Below are 20,840 nucleotides of genomic sequence, written 5' to 3'. Positions count from 1 at the left end.
AAACACTCTTCAAAATGTGCTGGTGCCCCTCTCAGCAGTTTATGCCTTAGACTGGTGAAGGGTATATTTTCTGGGCCTTCCCATTGTGGAGGATTAGGTTTTACACAAAGCATTCTCTCAAGCATTGCCATTTCCCGAAGCCTTAAAATCCCTTCATCAACACTGAGCCAAGGGTTATCAGGCATCTCCAGCTCCTTTCCAGTAGGCCATCTTTTGATAAACACTTTAGCCAACCATTCAAATGAACTTCTGATACCTTTTTTTAACTGTTAGAGCTTCCATGTTAATCCTAGAATCTCTACTGAGGGCCCATGTAGATAAACTCAGCCTAATCTAGTTTTATGTTTCTCCCACATCCTTAAACTCTTTCAGAGTTTGGCATTTTCTTTCTTCTACTGTAATGTGGTATACTGTTAGGTTATTTCTTTGATGTCACTTTGAATTTCTAATATCATACCTGTAAGCATTCCTCTTAAATCAGCTTTAGGTATATCCCAAATTTCCCATAAGTTCTGCCATCATTTTCATTTGGTTTTAGGATGTTTGTAATTCCTTCTCTGATATTTTTCAAATGCCTGATGATAATAGACCTATGATATAATAATGATGCCAAGCTTAAAATTCAATGGGAACATGGGGCTGATATCAGAACCAATCATATAGAGGATTCCTTCAGTGCAATTGCAGCTGAAAAGTTCCTAAGCCTTAGAGGAAGAAATGAGCATCTAAATATAAAAAAGACATTTAAAACCCATATATACATATATAACCAAAATTGAATCTCTCCACAAATTTTGGAGAGATAACAAAATGCAGACGAGTAAATACTAAAAGCTATAAGGGAGATATGCTAATTAAGTTACACAGGAAAACATATCAGAATAAAATCAGATTTCTTGTTAAAAGCATCCTGAAATCCTAGGACATACGGAATGATGTGTTTCATGACGTCAAAGTAAACAGCTGCCTAGCAAGATTGCAATGCCTAGCATCATTCTCTTGAACTGATGTAGAAACAAGGACTTTTGTGATACGTACGAACTGAGGCCCTTTATGATCAGCCTTGCTTGGCAGCAATTCACTTTCATGACTTCTATCCTCTTAAGATATTTCTTGGTGTTCTCAAAATATAACCACTTGATTTGACCCGAGTAACCGCTTTCATCATTGTTTCACCAGGATCCTTCATCTTGAAGGGAAACCTCATTCAGTTTTCATTGACTGGGTCAACCAGGGAAGGGCTCCATAGCCACTGTGTCACTTGGGCATTCTTCTCACGAAGAAGATTGCTATCATGTCCACTGCCATCCCAGACAGTTGCATTGTTTTTATCCTTACCTCCATTTGCTTCTACTAATTATAGATACTTTTCTATGCCACTAGATTCTTGTGGCATACTGTACAAGGAAGATTTGAATTACAATATTATGTAACTGGAAGAATCATCTTGACCTACAGTCATTGCAAAACTTATTATTTGGTGTTTTACTTCTTTCCTATGGGTTAATTTTTTAACAGCATGAATATCATACTTACAGGCCATCTTTATTCAAATTAGACAAATGTCACATTTTTCAAAGGCAGATATAACATGTGGATATTACTTTCTGGTAGTGCCATGGTAAACACCAAGTAACTGCAGGTGGTTATGTAGGCTTGTCAGTGGGACAGGATTTACCTCAGGATCCTAAAAGAACTTTTCAACTTTAAAACAAGGAGTATGAACAACCTCCTTCTCCTAATTATTCTCTTTATATTCTTTCAATTAAAAAATTTTCTCAAATACAGTGTCTTTGTGCATGCAAGGCTAACATTGACCTACATTTCTTTTTCTCTCTGGTGTTTGTTTGTTTGTTGTTTTGACTTATACAGTTCTTCATCTACTCATGAACTCATTTTTTTTTTTTTTTGAGATTCTGTTTTTCATTCTTTCTTAACAGTCCAGACTTTATTCCCTTCCCAGTCTACCCTCTGGCTGTTCCCCATCCCATACCTCCCTTTCCAGCCTCCACACTCATCCCACCAGACATCCCCACTCTCTGGGCCCCCAGTCTCTTGAGGGTTATGTGCATCTTCTCTGACTAAGTCGAAACCTGGTAGTCCTCTGCTGTATATGTGTTGGGGGCCTCATATCAGCTGGTGTATGCTGCCTGGTTGGTTGTCCAGTGTCTGAGAGATCTCAGGGGTCCAGGGTAGTTGAGACAGCTGGTCCTCCTACAGGGTTGCTCTCCTCAGGTTCTTCCAGCTTTTCCCTAATTCAGTGACTGGGATCAGCAACTTCTATCCATTGGTTATGTTTAAATATCTGCATCTACGTCTCTCAGCAGCTTGTTGGGCCTTTCGGAGGGAAGTTATTATAGGCCCCTGTTTGTAAGCACAACATAGCATTAATAAGGGGCTTCAATTATTTTTTGTAATGAAAAATGCATTTTTAGGACTTTACTATAGAATGATAGGGATAATATAAAAGGGAAAATACCAGTAAATAGTTAAGGAGTAGAACCTGGTATATCTGCATAAAATATATATCTTTGAAGGGTTGATAGTGGGTTACTGGTATATACAATATAAACTTTCATTAGTGCTGAAAGCAATTTCTTTATCACGAGATTGATTTTCATAGATAGTTATGTATATTGGTGCAGGTTGCTAAGATCATGAAGGAAAATCCTCTGTGTAGATTCCAAAACCTCACATTTTCCTTTTTGGGGGGGTGTCACTTGTGGGTTTGTTGTTGTTGTTGTTGTTGTTGTTGTATTGCTGTATAAACTCGTATTTCCTCAGTGTAAATTGCTGCTCAGTTTAGCCACACTTTGTGGTTAAAGACAGGTTGCAGGTGATCACAGTGAACATGTCAAGCTAAAAACATGCAGAAATTTTCAAGTGTAAATTACATTTATGAAAATATAAATTTGAAATGTTTCATGGATGGCCTTCCACAAAGTACTGGTGTGTTAGGAGGAACACACTTAGGAATTTTCCAGTTCACCCACAAAGGTGTATGCAAATGGAAGCTTTGGAATGAAAATAGAAAGGCTTAACCCACAACCAGTCTCTGAGAAGGGAATGTGCGGAGAAGTATAAAGATAGAGTCAAATCAGTTATCTATATTTATTTCAAGGAAGTATATGATTCTAGGCTCTAAAGTAATTACAATTTTAGTTTTTGATGAGTTTTATCCTAACTTTTTGACACAGAGACAAATATAACTATGACCCTCATTTGTTTTTCATTACAGAATTTCAGAAATGGAAGTATTTTGAACTAGAACCCAATTCTTTAATTTCACAAGTCAAAGAACTAAAGTTCAGAGCAATTTTTTGTTGGATATTTTATTTACATTTCAAATGTTATCCCCTTTCCAAATTTACCCCCCAGAAACCTCTTATCCCATCCCCCTCCTCCTGCTTCTATGAGGGTGTGCCCCCCACACCGGCCCACTCCCGCTTCCCCACCATCGCATTCCTCTACACTGGGACATCAAGCCTTCATGGGACTAAGGACTTCTTCTCCCATTGATGCCCGACAAGGACATCTTATATGCTCTGCTATATATGTGGCTGGAGCCATGGGTCCCAACATGAGCACTCCTTGGTTGGTGAGGTAGGTAAGTAGGTAGGTAGGTAGGTAGATAGATAGATAGATAGATAGATACATACATACATACATACATACATACATACATACATACATACATACGTACGTACGTACGTACATGGATGGATGAATGGATAGATACATATATACATATATACATACATACATACATACATACATACATACATGGATGGATGGATGAATGGATAGATAGAGAGATAGATAGATAGATAGATAGATAGATAGATAGATAGATAGACAGACTTGGATGTGGACTTGGATATGGACATATGCATAGATATAGAGAACTTTCTGTTATGCCAAACTACAGAACATCTCAACTTTCACAAACAAAAGCAACATTCTTTTTTGTTTCTGAAACTTTTATTAGCAGCTGAAAATTAGAGATTTAATATTTCACAGGTTTCTTTAGTCAGTAACCAACCATCTAAGTAAAATTAATCAGAAATGCCCCCCAGGTTATGATGTTGTGAGTGACACAATAAAACCTGGCTGTTCCCCTAACATGTTAGTATCACAGCTGAAGGTGCCACAGAGAAATGAACATGTAACAAACCATAAATGCTGCGTGGGAAAGGTGATGTTGTTCCTGAAATATCAAGTTCCTTTAACAGTTTTTGAAGACAGAAGTGTAATTGAGACAGTCAATTCTGAAATCTGCTAAATCTGGTTAAAAATGCCATTAATATTTCACTGAAATTTTGTTTCTAGTTTCTTATTTATGCAGCATGGCTGTAGAAGCAGTATTTTTTAATCGTCAGCCCACTAGCCATGAGAAAGTATCTTTAATAATAAAAATGAATAGGTCTCTATTTAAAAGATATGCATACAAATCTGTTCTTAAATGAAATCAAAAGCTATTTCATTCTCAATTCTGTTTGACAAAAATATTTCCTGGACATTCTGCTTATATTCCCTGACGTAATTGCCATCTCTTTTCTAACAAATACATCCATGGTGATTTTAAAATGCCAAGAGCTCTTTGGAGAAGTATAATTCACCAGGGTTTGACTAGTTGCTTTCCAAACTCTGTGATTAACCTTTGAGAGCAGAATCTATAATGCTGTTAAAATCCAAGTATTATGGAACTGGTTGTATTCATGGATATGCTAATTTAAATTGATGTCAGAGTGCTAAAATTGTAATTTTATCAAAGCACAGAAGAAAGTAATATAATATCTATAATCAGACAATAAATGAAAAATGTAACCAGCACTGTAGGCTCTTCATTCTTGGAATCTCGGCACTTGGGAAGTAGAGGAAGTAGGATTTGATGTTTAAAGCCAGCTTTGTAGCAAAGCAAGTTTAAGCCTAGGCTAGGTGAGGCACAATGTAAGAAAGAATAAAAGGAAGAAAGAATAGGAAGAATTGTTTGAGGAGAACGTGGGATGGGAACTAGAAGACAAATGGGAGGCTGAGAGGAAGCTCTGCTTCCCCTGAGCACTCTTACTCTTCTCTGTAGAGGCAGAAGTGCGGGCACACTATTGACCTCACACAGGACAGGGAGGAGTCAGTAGCATCCTGAGGAGTTCTCTGTTCTTGTGCTATTTGTGAGAGTCAGTAATATGAGTTATTTTAACTTATGAAGAGCATCTATTAGTGCGGGTTCTAAACACAAAAACAGGTCCTCACCAAAGTCCATGTGTAGATTAGTGTTTGAAACACTTACTCAGGTTGTTGTATTCACACTGTCATCTACATGGTTTTTTTTTTTCTCACCTACATCGTAATAATAAAATTAAAAGTGAAAATTTTCAAGTTAAGGTAAAATTGATGGTCAAGAAGTAGGACAGAAGAGTTTTGCTGAGAAAAACACATCCTTTATTTACTCATTTTACACATTCTCCAGAGAGCAAAGCAATTGGAGAAGGTTCTATTGATGCAATACCACCTAAGATTATTGTCATGATTTAGGACTTAGTTTTATGAGACATTTTTAAAATGCTGACTTGCAATTTGTTGGTTATAAGAAAACTGGGTTTCTCGAGCAGTAATGTGGAGCCTATTTTGTTATTCAGTGATGGGGGTTTCTAAGGCTGTATTGTCACCCTCAGGGCAGCTTTTGAACATAGGCACTGAACACATGAAGTAGAGATTTCCAAATTATACTGTGATGATACTATATACTTTACACTGTGTCTTAGATACACAATGTGAAAAAGGAGAACTATGGCATTAACAACTTTGTATTAGAGGGCTGGAAAGGTGACTTAGCAGTTAAGAGCACTGACTGCTCTTCCAGAGGTCCTGAGTTCAATCCCCAGCAACCACATAGTGGCTCACAACCATCTGTAATAAGATCCGATGCCCTCTTCTGTTGTGTCTGAAGACAGCTACTCATATACATAAAATAAATAATATTTTACAAAATAACTTTGTATTATTATATGTTCAAATGCTGTCTCAGATAAGCTAGATAATGTATATTAGTAAAAATTATTTTCAAGTTTGAGCATTTTGCAATGAAAATACCTTAATTTTCAATTACATGCATGTCTCATATCTGGCTCACTTTATTTTTTACAAAATATTCCTATGGGGGGTTTAATATCATTTAAGTAGAAAATACCTGTGAACTTTACTTCCACTTCTTAATATTATTATAAATATTCAACTGATTTCTCTTGAAAGATGTATATGTAGCATTGTGCTTCCATATGTGACTTCTTTCTATTCTCTGAGGCTTTTCTGTCATAATTTCTTTGTTATATTATGGGTTACAGTTATGAGATTCTCTAAATTCTTTTATATTATCCGAAGAAAACCTTCCCCAGAGGGAATAGTATCTGATATCCTCTACATGAATGAGCTGTCCCCCTAGGCTGTCTGGAGCTGTCTATCTGCTATATGTAACAAATATTTGTTCTCATGAACTGACATAAACACATTAAAAGTAGCCACTGAGTTTTTACAAAGGAGTTTTAGAAAATGTCTGCATGATGTCTGCACAGTTCAGAGAGAGGTGAATGTCTTAGGATGGGCTTCAGAATGCACGACACTGCAGGTATGCATCTAGACGCCATTGAAAAAAATCAATTATCAATCCATTTTTCCATTTGTAAACTGAGAAGGGGTCACTAATAGCTGATCCCCTTCACAGAGTCAAGCCCACTGGATCCCTGTAGTGGCCTGATTAGTCCTGTGGATGGTGCTATAGTCCCTACAAGCATTCAGATTTCTTCTAGTAAGCCACCTTTCAAAATAATTTTCTTCTGGTTAGCAAAACTTGAATCAAAACACTGAAGTTATAGAGTTTTGTGTGTGTGTGTGTGTGTGTGTGTGTGTGTGTGTGTGCGTGCGTGAACTAAAGTATGAGGTATCTTAAACGAAAAAAATAGCATCTTCAAAATTTGACCTCTACTTGGGTTCATTGATCTATAATTATTCGATGAACAAGCTACATGTTATTATATACTCAGAGAACTGAAACAATGAAACTGACACCCAAATCTACAACTTAAAGTGAAAAATTAACCAAATTGCATTTTGTTCATGGCGCATGATTTATGTAGTGAGGAATGTTAGGGAAAGTACCTCCGAGTGCCTCTAGCATTTTGACAGTTCCTCACATCTAGTTTATAAGCGCCTTGCCCTCTGTCCTATCAGAATTTAACAGCATAGCAAAGGTGGTGCATCTGAGGAAGCAGCATCTTGATTTCTACTAGTATTATTCCAGAACAGCTCAAGATTCGTTGGTTTTTTCTTTCTTCCCCACATTGGTCTTAAGATGCTGTGAAAAAGCAAAACAAGATGATGACCTTCAGTTAAAATCATTAGAGCAAGGGCTCCATAAAAAGTGTATCTTGTCAGATACAGAAAAGGCAGACATTCTGTGGTGCTCTTTGGGTACTAGGCTGTTCCTGAGAAAGCTATTTATGACTTTTCTGGATGATTGCAGAGTGGATCTGGCCATGGTGGATTAGGGCTTGGCTTTGCAAAATCTTCTGGAAGCCAGTTGAGTTCAAGACAAGCTAGTCTGTTTCTGCCCTACTGCCTTTGCAATCCATGAGCAGAAACTGCCAAGTGTCCATGGGCGTTTAGGAAATAGTTTAATGAAATAAACACATTACTGGCATTTTATATTTTGTTCCTATTATTCACATTTTAATCTCATTTTACTCCTTTGCACCCACATTTTTATGCGTTAAAACAGTATTGATATATAAATATTTAGATGAGAAATCAATTTGTTTCCTTACACAATTGTCACATTTATTTTTTCCAGGCATTGATTAAATGAGACTGTAAATTTACAGATACTCTTTGTGGCAGAATCAAGGGAATGATTTTACATAACATTTTGTGATCGTAGCAAATTAAAAGACTTTGCTTTTAAAGTACACTTAGTTGGCGGCTGTGGAGAGCATTCTTCATAAAGACAGCCACTGACTAGTGGTCTGGAAAGCTTGCTTCCCTGCATGCTTTCCCCAAAGTGCACACACACTTAATTTTAAGTGAGAGAAGAAATAAAAATTATCTATGATTCCCACTGCATGACTTGGTAGCAAACTTGCCTTTCTCTTTTGGATACTCTGCTCACCAACTGCGGCTTTGAAGGAATCTGCTTCACAAATTTTTTCCTGCTAAAGGACACAAAGTATTTTGAATAGTGGTAAAAATCTGAAATTAAACTCCTTACTTTATGTATACTGGACAGGGAATCATTCTCATTTCTTAGGGCGTCACATAAGTTCAAGATAGATAGATACCAAGAGTAATGACCCGATCTCCAGAGATTACACTGATACAGTCTTACTACTACATTATTACAAATATTATTATTAATCTTTGTAATCACACTATGCATAAGTCATTCTGATGCACATTTGAATCAAGAGTTCATAGGACTCCGGGCAGTGGTGGTACACACCTTTAATTCCAGCACTTGGCAGGTGGCTTTCTGAGTTCGAGGCCAGCCTCGTCCAGGATAGCCAGAGCTATACAGAGGAACCCTGTCTTGAAAAACCAAAAAAATAAAAGAGCTCATCAGCAGAATGTTTATTAAAGTGCCCAGCTCTGTAAATTGTACTAGTGGTCTTGCCAAGAATTATAGTTAAGGTGGTTGTAGTTGCTTTAAAAAAAATATGTTTCTTTTAAGACAAAAATCTCATTACATTGCCCATAGTGGTCTTGAATTCAATTGTCTCAAGCAGTCATCCACCTCAGACTCCTGATGGTAGAGACAACCGAGACACACCACCATGCCGTGTGGTGTGCCCAGTTGTAGTTGTGTCCATGACTAGTCGTTTCAACTGAATCAATTTAAGCATGTAAAGAAGAGGCAAGTTTGGGGTCCAGGATTCAAAGTCAGATTTATTTCACCAGGAACTATAACACTAGGCATATGTCATATCGTGAGGAGTTCATTTGTGGTTTGGGATTTTAGGTTCTCTTAATACTGGTAATATATGTAAAGGCATGTCACTCTTAATGGAATAATAGTTCTAAATTGTTCTTGAAAATAATTATTGCTTACATATTTTTCTGAAGACATGATGCTTTTTTTTCTCAAAGGCTCATTTTTTAAATTGTATATGGATTTGTATGAACTTGTTATAGAGTCGTTTCAATGGCTTAGCTCCACAGCTGTTCAGCTGATCTTTCACTATTGGTCTAGGATTTTCTTAAGCAATACAATAAAATCCCTGGTTTGGTGTGATATGTTCTTTTCCATGAACTGTATTTCTCTAGTGTAACAAGTGTATAGATAATTGTTTTTTTTTTTCCTTTTGCAAGCTGATATTTTTCTAATGATGATAATCTTAACACCTTAACTAATGATTCATACAGCTCCAAATCTGTAAGCACACATCTGTGAACATTTAAACTCATATATAATTTCATAAGACCAATTGTAGCAGAAGAATGTTACTATGTAATTTACAATCATACCATAGCAATAGATGTAATTATTTAATAATATAAATTCAGCAAGATCTTTTATTTAGTATTTTAGCCTGTATACACATTTATTTCTAATTACTAAAAAATAATTTGCCTATGATTACCATAACTTAAAAACACACAGAAAAAAATACTGAAGCCCTAATACATCTTTCTTAGTACTCTATATATCTAAGACCAACAATGATAGCAGACACCATATAAAATCATATTGTTCATGGACATAGGTAAGAGCTACTTGCTATTTTGGTATTACATCTACTTGATAAGTTTATATTGCAGTTTCCCAGAAGATGTAATGATGTGCTTAGAATTTTGCTAGCCATTAAGAATGCTGAAATACAAGTTCTCTGAATATGTTCAACTACTGTTTTTGGTGATCCTGCATATATAAAGTTTTGATTTAGTTGAAATGTTACAAATCAAAATTAATCCTTAACATTATATATATCAGCTTCTCAGACTTCTGTTTAGAGTCCCACACATAGAAGAACCATTTAACAAAGTACACTTTTTTTCTGAATTGTCTGGGTACGTGTGAGTAAGAACTTCAGTATGATGGCATAGTTACTCTTCACAAAATCCTCTCAATTCATCCCAGCACGGGGCTTTCTCGCTATTAAAAGCAATGCAGTTTTACAGTTCATGAAGTTCCCCCGCCCCATATACACCAGCTTCATCTTAACAACCACCCACAGAAGAGGACTTGTAGATAAGGCATTCGTTGTATCTGCTTACCCAATATCTCTAGGACCTTACTGTTGATGCCCAGTACAGAGTATGAGTTACCTCTCGGAGTATATGAGGAATTGAGCCAGTGGAATCATTTACATCATTATAAAAAGAGGAGTTATTAGACTGACTAAAGCAGACGCTAAATAATCTACAGGATGGGGATCTGGAAAATCAATAGCTGATAAGTCCAAAAAGCCAAGAGCTTCAAAACAAACAATTTTGAATCCCAGTTCCAAGGAGAAGCTTTCCGAGCAATCTGTGGGGTGGACATTAAGGATCTGAAGCATGCTGTCTACATGTGACAGGAACAGCCATATGGGAGCCTGCTCAGCAAACCCGGAGCTGTGTGTACTACAGGCTCCTTCTTTCTCCCACTTTTGATTACCTGAGCCCCAAGCTTGCTGATCAGAAAGACCCACATTCAGGGTGGGGCCCTTCAGTTGTTTGCCCACCAATGACTCCACCCTGATCTGTGAATCATCTTTTAATCCTTTAGAGTTGACAGTCAAGTTTAATTGTCACCAGATCCCTCTTCTGAAATCAAAGTAGAGCAGACATTTTGTCTGCCATGGCTGCTCACTTAGACCTCACACCTCCAAAGTGGGGGTGGGGTGGCTGCTCACTCAGACCTCACACCTCCCCAGTTGGGGTCTTGGGGGTAGGGGAGCTCAGCCAATAGCAACCCTGCTGGGTGAGCTCCCTGGACTTGGGCAAATCAAAGAGGCTGAGCAGAGTTTGAACTTCCTTCCCTCAGAGGCAGTTTGTATACAGATTCTACTTCTTAACTAAGAAACCAGCCACCACAGAGCATGTGGTGCATGCCTGCAGTCCCAGAACATTGCAAGTGGAAGACAAGAGGTTGAGACTAGACTTACCTATGTCAGGAGGAGAATCTAGCCTCAGATCCTACCTTTAAAACCTGTCAACACTTAATCCTGCCATAATTCCTGACTCCTTTGTCTCGCCCTATTTTCTAAATATTTTTTGAGCACCCTTTGCCAAATAGCCATGCCATAACTTTTGAGCTTGCTCACAGACTCATCACGTTTTAACGTAAGTGAAATGGGTTTTAGTTATTGACATGCCTCGCACAAGTAACCGTGGCAATTATTGTTGTTCCCTTTCAATACGTAAAGGAATTGAGACTTATTGGGGTTAAGTATTGGCTTTACTCATTATACGGAAAGACTCATCTAGACACTATGTCTATGACTTTAAGGGCTATTTCTTCACAGTGGGCTGCTTTCCTAGATGATAGCTATAACCCATGAAGATAGATGGCTGTACTCACTTTCTCTTCTGTCTCCATACTGGGTTTGTTTCATTACAATGCTTAACTATTTGATGTCAAATTTGCTTTCCATAGCAGGTTATTAAGCATCTTATAAGATTAAAAATTTTAGTGTGGTCATCACAGTTTCTCAAACATGTGAAGGAATGCTTGGGTGCATAGTTAATATCAATAAAGACTTTAATAACTGAGTACAGGAGGGCAGCAGTTACTCAGTTAACTGCACACACCAACATGTGTATAAAATTGTTGCTAAAATTTGAAAATGATTTCTTAAACTAACACCTATGTTCTTTACCAATCACATTTCTGAACATTTTAGATAAAATAGTTTCTCTTGAACATGCAAAGGCAAACATATAATTGCATTATTTAGCAGGCATTTAACGCATGCCTGTTATATGCCAGCTTCTTATTATAGAAATAAGTATGATTTTAAGAGGCGAAAATTGGGTGTGGATATGATCCAAGCACATTATATGCATATATGAATATTAAATAACATGGTAAAATTAGTGTGTTATAGGCTTCACACAAACAAAAGAATAAATAAGGATTTGTTTCTTAATGAAATCTCCCAGTCTGAGGAGGAAGGAGAATTATCCCGCAGCGCAGACCCTGGAGCTTTGAGAAAAGGGTAATGATAGTCTAGTGGGTAAGGAAAGGAGACGCTCACTTTCTGCAGCTAAGGCACGGAGGCAGCTCTGGGCAGGACAGTAGCCAGCGTCCCCCTCAAGAGAAAAACAAAGCATCCTTTGCAGAATGATGTGAGATTTGAAAATAAGAACAAACCCAAAGATTACCTTTAATCTTAATGATGAACATTCATTTTGAAAAGGCTTAAATAGATTTGAAGACACTATGAGGTTGGCTTAAAATGATTTGAAATTAATTATATGTCATCCAAAAACAATGTATAAAGTTCTAACTTGAAAGCTCAGTACATTAAAGCACGCAAAGATGCGAATTAGCATGGGCCTTTATCTTATGCATTAAAGCACAGTAAAATAGAAATAAAGATGTATAATATGCGCCTATAAAAGCATATATGTATAATGTGTGAATTGGTGGATAAATAGAATACAAATTGATATAATTTTGATTCTTTAAAAACCATACACATGTAGGAGAAAGATTTGACTATAGAATGTTTGAATATCTGTTACAGACAACTACTACGGTACCCCGAAGCCTCCAGCGGAACCAGCACCATTATTAAATGTAACAGACCAGATACTTCCAGGAGCCACTCCAAGTGCTGAGGGGAAGCGGAAGAGAAATAAGTCAGTGACCAACATGGAGAAAGCAAGTATAGAGCCTCCAGAGGAGGAAGAGGAAGAAAGGCCTGTGGTTAACGGAAATGGCGTAGTCATAACACCAGGTCAGTCTTTTACGGTCTTTAAAAGAGAAGCAGTTTTTTGTTATATTTTTATATCTTTAAGATTTATTTCTCTCTGTTTTTATGGTATGTGCACATGTGTGTGTGCATGCATATGTGCATATGTGTGAGTGTGCTTGTGTGTACATGGGTGAAACATACAATTGCCCATGTTTGCCTGTATGGGGATCCTAAATCGATACTGATGATTTCCTTTAGGGCTCATGGCCTTATATTTTGAGATGAGATCTTTGACTTAATTTAGAGATCAATGATTCAGCTAGTCTTGCTGGTCAGAGAGCCCCACCAAACCTGCCTGTCCCTGATACCCCAAGTTGCAGGATGCATGCTACCATGCCAGATTTTACACGGAGGCTGGGGTCCCAAGTCAGGTCCTTCTGCTTCAATAGCAACCAGTTTCCTTACTGAGCCATTTTCTGGCATTTTATAATATAAAGTGTATTGTTCTAAATTTGAGTATGCGTGTGTGTGCACGTGCATTCAGATACATGTGCACAATTATTTTTTCAGAGAGAAGATTGTGATATTATATAGAATAGAAAAGACATGATTCTTTGTTGCTGTTGGTTCCTTGAGGTATAAGGAATATACGTGCAAGTCCTCCTACAATGCTAGGCAAGGACAACCCCCCCCCCCCACACACACACACACACTAAGCTATGTTCTTACCCCTTAGAATATAATTCCCATACTCAAATTATTAGTTCTTATTTTGGAGTGTTTATTCAAAGACCCTAAATTTGTGAAGAAAAAATAGTTTGTTTGTTAAAGCTTGTAAGCATCCAAATTAGGCTTGTTGTTTATAGACCTACAGAATGTAATTTTAAGACTCAGACTCTATTTTACACACAGTTCTATCCCTCGCTCTGCTTCATTATCTCCCCAGTCCTTCTTAACACAATCAGCTTGACAGCCAAAACCATCCCTAGAACATCTATCTTTAAATGCCTCAAGTTCTTAGTCTTTGTGTTCTACGCAGTGGCATCTACAGAGAGGCACATTTGCACTGCCTGACTATAAGTTTTTAATTCTCTTTTTATATTACTCAGTGTCTTCCACAACAGCACTTTCCAAATTTAAATCTATACTGCTTTGTTTCTTTGTTTTGCTTGCTTTTTCTTTGACATATATGTTTGGTTTTTGAGAACAGATATTACTATGTAGCCCAGACTGGTCCGGACCTCACTATGTGTCCCAGGAGAGCATCAAACCCTTACGGCACTTGTCACAACTGCTGGGTGCTAGGGTAACAGATGTGGGCCACTACGCCTGGTTTTGTCTTCCAGTCTTTTATAAAATAAAGTACACAAAAGTCTATTTTAAAACACATATTTTTTTAAGAGATGAAAGCATCTAATCCCCCAAACTTTGAAAATACTGAGATAAATGGATGATTAATAGATAAGTAGATGTCATTCTTTTCAGTGGTTGGATTCTTCAGAAAAGTGAATTCCTGTAAACTTTAGTAGTTGGATTTCTTGGATTTCTTTTCTCACATAAGTTACGTGCTATAGCGATTCACTATTATCCACTAGCTTCCTCTCATCGGCTATGAGTAAGGCCAGTGCAAATAATTAGAAATGCACATAGATTTTAAAGGCAGTTCAGGCTCTCTGTTCACACACATACACACACACACACACACACACACACACACACACACACACACACACACATACAATGCCTGGAGGAGCAGCCCATGAGAGCTTCCCAACAAAGGGAATACAGTATGTAGGCACAGAGTGGCCTTTTCCAGGCTCCCAAGCCTGCAATTAGTGCAGATGAACTGCATCTCCCAGAGAGCAAACAGAGTGTCCCTTATGTGATCTCTGAGTGTCCTCAGCAGTGATCTCAGTTCACCGTTGGGGACCTGCATCCCAGTGCTGTGCTGCTTGGCAAGCTGGCTGTCCGTGCCCCATCAGTCCTGGTGCTGTGAATGAGGCCCTGTCAGTCTCTGAAGAATAATGTCCGGGGTAGTGAATCTCGCTGTTTTCCTGTGAATAATGCCCCACTCTGAAACTGCCACAGCGCCTTTCCCCTGCTTATTTTTATGTGAGTTCACAGAGGCTGTGGTTTGTGTGTGCACTCAGATCTTTCTCTGTTTTTTCCCTTTTGTTTTGGTTTCCTGACATGACTTAATTTTATGGTTTGTTCCCAAATGCTGCACTTGGTTTTCTGTCCCTGTTGTCTGGCGGGGTTGGGGGTAGGGAAATGGATAAAATTCTAGGACTTTAGCAAACTAATTCTATTTATAAAGGACGTTCTATCTTTAAAAGATTACATGGAAGTTCAAAATGCCCTTAGAATAAAGTACTTAGGTATCCAGACGTGACGGCAAATCAACAAGAGGGCCACTTCAGGCTTGGTTCTGACCCACAGCAGTGAGCACACACACTCTGGGAGCATGTGGCCTTGTGGCAGCCTTCGGAAGCATCCTTTCATACCAACGCAGACTCATTATTCAATCGATGTGAAAGCGATGCCTGTATGAGACCTCTTCTGGCATTGACATGGATTTGGGATTTTTAGGAACTTTCCTCAAAAAGTTGGACTTTTGGACTTCTCAGCAGGGTGGAGGAGTTGGGAGAGGGATCAGGGGTTGACACAATGTGTATGTGAGAGAGATTTGATGCATGAATGAAGAATGTAAACAGAGCCAGCACAACACCAGAGCTGCTCAGAGTCTAAAGTGTTCGCAAACCACAGGCATCTGCTGTCTCCACCCTGGTGTTTACCTGTCTGCCTGGGTTTCTTGTGCTTACTAACTCTTGGAGTGACGCCCACCTGCTTTGTCATCAACAGTGGCTCTCCACACTCAAACGTGAGTGTTGACCTTTCTCTCAGAAGAGGGGCTTGTCTAGATATGGCTAGCCTAGGCAAAGGCCACATTGCTGGAGGCAACACCATGCCTTTTTTCTTACTGTTCTTCTTGTCCTCATCAAAAATGTCTCAATTCAATTTTGATCTTAAAGAGCAGCCTTCCATGTTACCAAAGACTGAATAAAGAGCCCCCGCCTCTGTCTCTCAGCCCTTTGAGACATCAGGGCCTTGGTCATGTTTCAAATAATACTGTTCTGATTTTTCCCAAAGTTTTAAAGGCAAGCTTTAAGATGTGTTACAAATGCAAATCTTGTCTTATTTCATATCTTGCTATGGTTCTTGAATATTTCCAGTATATGTATTAACTATTATCCCCTCCATGTTTGCTGATGATTCAGGGGACTTGTTCCTGAACGACAACTGTCTTTAAGATTCATTACATTCCGAAAATCACAAAGCACACACAACTTCACCGCCATGAGGACTATTATTCCCATTATCCCTCTCTGCCTTTATTAAAGTATTGAAGCTGAAATACGGTAGAAGGAATAAATTTATTAATTAAGGCAGCTCTCCTCCCCTGTCAATAGAACATAATTTCCTCTACTGACATTCTCCAGTGATTCTTCTTAACTTAGTTTTATATATTCCAAAGACATCTTTCCTTGTCATTTTCTACTCATAAACCTTGAATATTCTACTTTCATAATGTGTACCCTATTCTAGTATTGTATACAATATATCAATTGGGGACTTTAGATGTAGATGCAATATAATTTTAAAGCATTAAGTCTACTTTTTTTTAGTAATCCACATTCGCCTGACTGGAATCCTGAGATGACATGCAACTTGCTTTTAAATAATAAGAAACCATTTCTTTACACAATTAGGAGATTATACTTCATCAACTAATGCATGATTTTTTAAAAAACAATCAAAAACACTCTAAACCACAAAATTAACTTGCCACTGTTGTAGCAAGTTATACTTTGTGTTTCTGTCCTGACCTCAAATAAAGGGAAACATCTGCCAGCAGCTCAAAAGTATTGATTTTTTTCTAATAACAAATACATCTCCCCCCACACACCCTTAACATAACATGCATACCCTCATATAACACACACACACTTTCACATAATACATACTCTCACATATACACATGCAAGTCCACACAAATACTCATATAGATCACGTAAACACATTTTACACGCACTTATACACACAAACCCTTATATATACATACACAGACATTCACACATACGCACAAGCACACATGTGTGCACATGCACCCCACAATGCCTAAGCATCAATACTCTATTATCTCATATTTTGAAGAATTCATAATTCTTCTTTTAGGGATCAGAGCTATTTCTGAATCATTCAAACAAAAAACCCATTAGGTAGGAATCAGTAATCAATGTGCATAGGAAAGTTCCCGAAGGATTAGAAACAATAAGGTCATCACTGACTGGACCCCTATAGCACTGAGAGAAGCAATAAGGACTTTTTTTTTTTTTTTTTTTTTTTTTTTTGCGCTGCTTTTTGTTTATGTCAGTTAGAGTTTTGTTCTATGTGCATATTTTCCCACATCAAAAAGGCAATTTCAATCCTGGCAAGTAAGTAAATACTCACAATTTATACAATCAACAAACATTGTAGCACCCATCATTCTTCATATATTAGGGGTTTTGGAAAGTTGAACAATAATCTACAATCCTGAGTTCTTTTGGTCACTATTTGTATCTGAATAGTTTCCGTCACATTTTCCTACAGGTGACCATGATAGAAGATCTGTTACATAAGCTTATAAACAGTACATTATATTATAAATAAGATAAACCCTAAACAATCATGTGTACATATTAAGAGCCAATTACGGTAGTGGCTGCTGCTTATTCAACTGTCAACCCTGATGTGTTCATTCTTGTGCTGTAGGTTATGGTTCCAGTTCTGAGTGTTTCTGCATTTAACCCTGAAGTCAAAAGTCCACTCAATGCAAATAAAACCTTGGATCAATTTAATCAACATATTTTTTAAATGAGAATATTTAGGTTTTCAAGAAGCTCAAGATGTCTTCAATCCCTACAGTGTCTACCACCATGGCCAGTTCCACAAAGGCCCAGAAACCATGTGCATGGGGGGAGTCAGTTCCAAGGAGACTTGTAGCAAAGAAGGCAGCAATGGTGATGAAAAAAAACCAACTTTTTGTTAAAATAAGATCTGGGGAGCTGTGCTTCTGGTTCTGTTGTCTGGATCCTCAAAGGTGCTGATATGACAGCAACTTCAGAACTCAGCAGCTGCCTCTGGAGCCCAAGATAAATGGGGAGAAAGATAGAGGCCTTAGGGAAAATGTATAGTTTCTCCAAATTATTATTTTGCCTTTCAATTGACTCTATTGCATATAGACCAGACAGGGCATTAGGAGGAGCTTGGTTTATAAACTACTTTTAATCCTACTTTTCCATTTGTCATTTTAGACTTGCATTCATTTGCTTAAAACAACCTAAAGAACCAAAATTTAGAAAATTGTCCACACCTATTGCTTCTGTAGGTAGAATTCATTTTGGATTGAGCTAGACTGACAAATTTGGCAGCCAAAGATAATACTCTAAGCAGTAACACTCAGTGTAAGCATTTGCAGCAGCCATTGAACAGCAAAGGCATTCTAGTAGCTTTCTGTCCTAAGCAGATCCTGTACCAGGCACCTGCTCAGCTCCACGACTGAAACTTTACCAAGTGATCTAACACAATTCCTAGCCATTGAGCTCTGTGGCTTCTTGTGGAGAATGTTTGCTACTCTCTGAAAATCACTAAATATAAAATAATAATTTCTAAAATCCAAATTGTTTTCCTTTCCAGTAAACTAGAAGCACATTCCTCTTGAAAATATTCATCATCCATGTTTACTTACCAAGTGAGTAGCAAGTTGAGGAGAAATAAGACTGGATTTAATGAACTTTGTCACATGACAATAGAAATACAAGGCAAAGAGATTTTCTGTAGAGTAAAGGAAATTTTGGAAATGTATATGGTTTCAATAAAGATAAAATCAACAGTCTTCTCTCTGGTTTAAACAAGCTTGACCCTTTCCCCCTGGTTCACAGTGTGGCTTTCAGAAGCTTTACATAACAAAACTCATATGTCATGTGTTAATGTTCTTCTTGCTATTCTTGGTTGTCGACTTGACTGCATCTGGAAATAGCCGAAGCTGAATGGCTGGGGACACCTGTGAGAGATTTTTTGTTTCCTAATTAAATCCTTTGAAGTGGGAAGACCTAGTTCTAATCCTGATCTTTTGAGGTGGGAAGATTCATTTTAATCTGGAGCATACCTTCTTCTGGCAGCCAATATAAAGGGTATGAAAGAAGAAGATTGCCCTCCCTCTCACTAGCAAGCCCCTTCCTTCACTTCCATCAGAGCCTACTTCAGGATTCTGATATAAACCAAAGACCAGCTGAGACATCCAGTCTTGTGAACTAACCAATTGCTGGATTCGTGGACCTTTTGTTGGTTGACTGTCACTGTTGGAGTACCTAGACTACCATAGCCGATAAGTCATTCTAGTAAATCCCCTTTCTACAGGTATGTATGTATGTAGGTATGTAAGTAGGTATGTAGGTAGATAGATAGATAGATAGATAGATAGATAGATAGATAGATATTCATTCTACAAGTTCTATTTCTATTCCTCTAGAGAATCCTGACTAATTAGATATTGGTACCAGAAATGGTTCTAGAGCAACAGAATTATAAGGTTGAATTTCTAAAGTATCTGAAATAGGCCTTCCAATTTGGAACATCTACAAATTTCCTATTTGGAGCCCTCTCCTATGGGCTCAACAAGTACTGAAAGCTCATGGTGTTGAGACTTCTACGAATGTGGAGAGACAAATGCACTTCATTATCTTGATTCTCCAATTGTGAGAGGGAACAGATTTCACATCTCTGTATATCAACACTTTTAACAATTTGTTGTAAAATAAGGGAAATGATGCTGCTGGCTAGTTGCTTTTAGCATCTCAGGATAAACTGACAAAGAAAAAGAATGAGTACTGTGATAAAAACTAACTGACTTCTAGCTTCTCAGAATACAGTGAAAGATAACAGTGGACTCAGTGATAAAATTGGCAGGCTCTAGATGTATGTGAATAGACTAGAGGATTCTAAGTGTGTCCTGGAAGAGAGTCTCCTCTCCAGGAGCCACAGAGCTCAAGTTGTATAAAATCAAACTAAAACCTTCATTATAGGGTTGGCTGAATTACAAGAGAAACAGAAGTCCCAGATTTGGTGTCCAGGTTTAAAGGAAGGGAATTAGTTGGTATAGAATGGGATCATGTGACAAGATGTAGAAGTGTGGGAGCATGCTATTCAAGCTGAGAACTTTGAACTTTCTGATTCTCAGATTGTCTCTACCCTCAGCAAAGGTTGTACTTCCACCCAGACACCCTTAATATTGCCTTTTTCACCTTTGAGGAAATTAATACTTCATTATCTATGAAACCAGCAATAACTGTCTCTGAAGAAGATGCCAGGCAAGATAATACTAATATCCCTCAGGACATATCAATAGGTACCTCTAGAAGTATAACAAGATTGAAGGCAAGTCAGACTCCTAGAGGAGTAATAGAAAGTGCAGTACAAGAGAAAGCGTGCTACACTACTAAAGAGCTTAATGAGCTTGCTAATCCATTCAAGCAGACGTCTGGGGAAATGTGTGGGAATGGATTTTAAGGGTGTGGGGTAACAACTGAGGAAGGAAATAAAACTAGATCAGGCTGTGTTTATTGAGTGGTTGTTCTAGGTTTAATATGAAAATTTACAAAATTTAAAAAGGTGTCAAAGGTTTGTTTGAATGGTTGGATGAAGCATTTGCCAAAAGTAGGCTTCCTAAAAAGAAGTTAAAGATAACTGATAATCCTTGGCTTACTGTTGAGGAAGAAATTTTAAGGCGCAGGTAAAGTGCAGTGCTAGAGTGGCTACATTATGCAAACCTAATCTTCCACAATCAGAAGGCTCAGTACTCATGCCCTTCACTGATCCTATAAAACACAAAATTTGGAGAGAGGCACCAGC

General features: G+C 37.9%; 1 protein-coding gene across 2 annotated transcripts in view; it reads left to right on the top strand.

Annotated features, from left to right (window-relative positions):
• Positions 1–20,840, top strand: part of Magi2 (membrane associated guanylate kinase, WW and PDZ domain containing 2) — a 1,455,128-nt gene that overhangs the window by 934,700 nt on the left and 499,588 nt on the right. For both annotated transcript variants that reach the window (XM_052173111.1, XM_052173110.1), the window contains exon 4: positions 12,717–12,929. In XM_052173111.1, coding sequence (XP_052029071.1) covers positions 12,717–12,929 — 213 coding nt within the window. The remainder of the gene's footprint in view (positions 1–12,716; positions 12,930–20,840) is intronic.

This window comes from Apodemus sylvaticus, chromosome 2 (assembly GCF_947179515.1).
Source record: "Apodemus sylvaticus chromosome 2, mApoSyl1.1, whole genome shotgun sequence".
In the NCBI taxonomy this organism is placed as follows: domain Eukaryota; kingdom Metazoa; phylum Chordata; class Mammalia; order Rodentia; family Muridae; genus Apodemus; species Apodemus sylvaticus.
The sequence above is the reverse complement of the archived record's forward strand: the minus strand, read 5'-3'. Positions and strand labels throughout refer to the sequence as shown.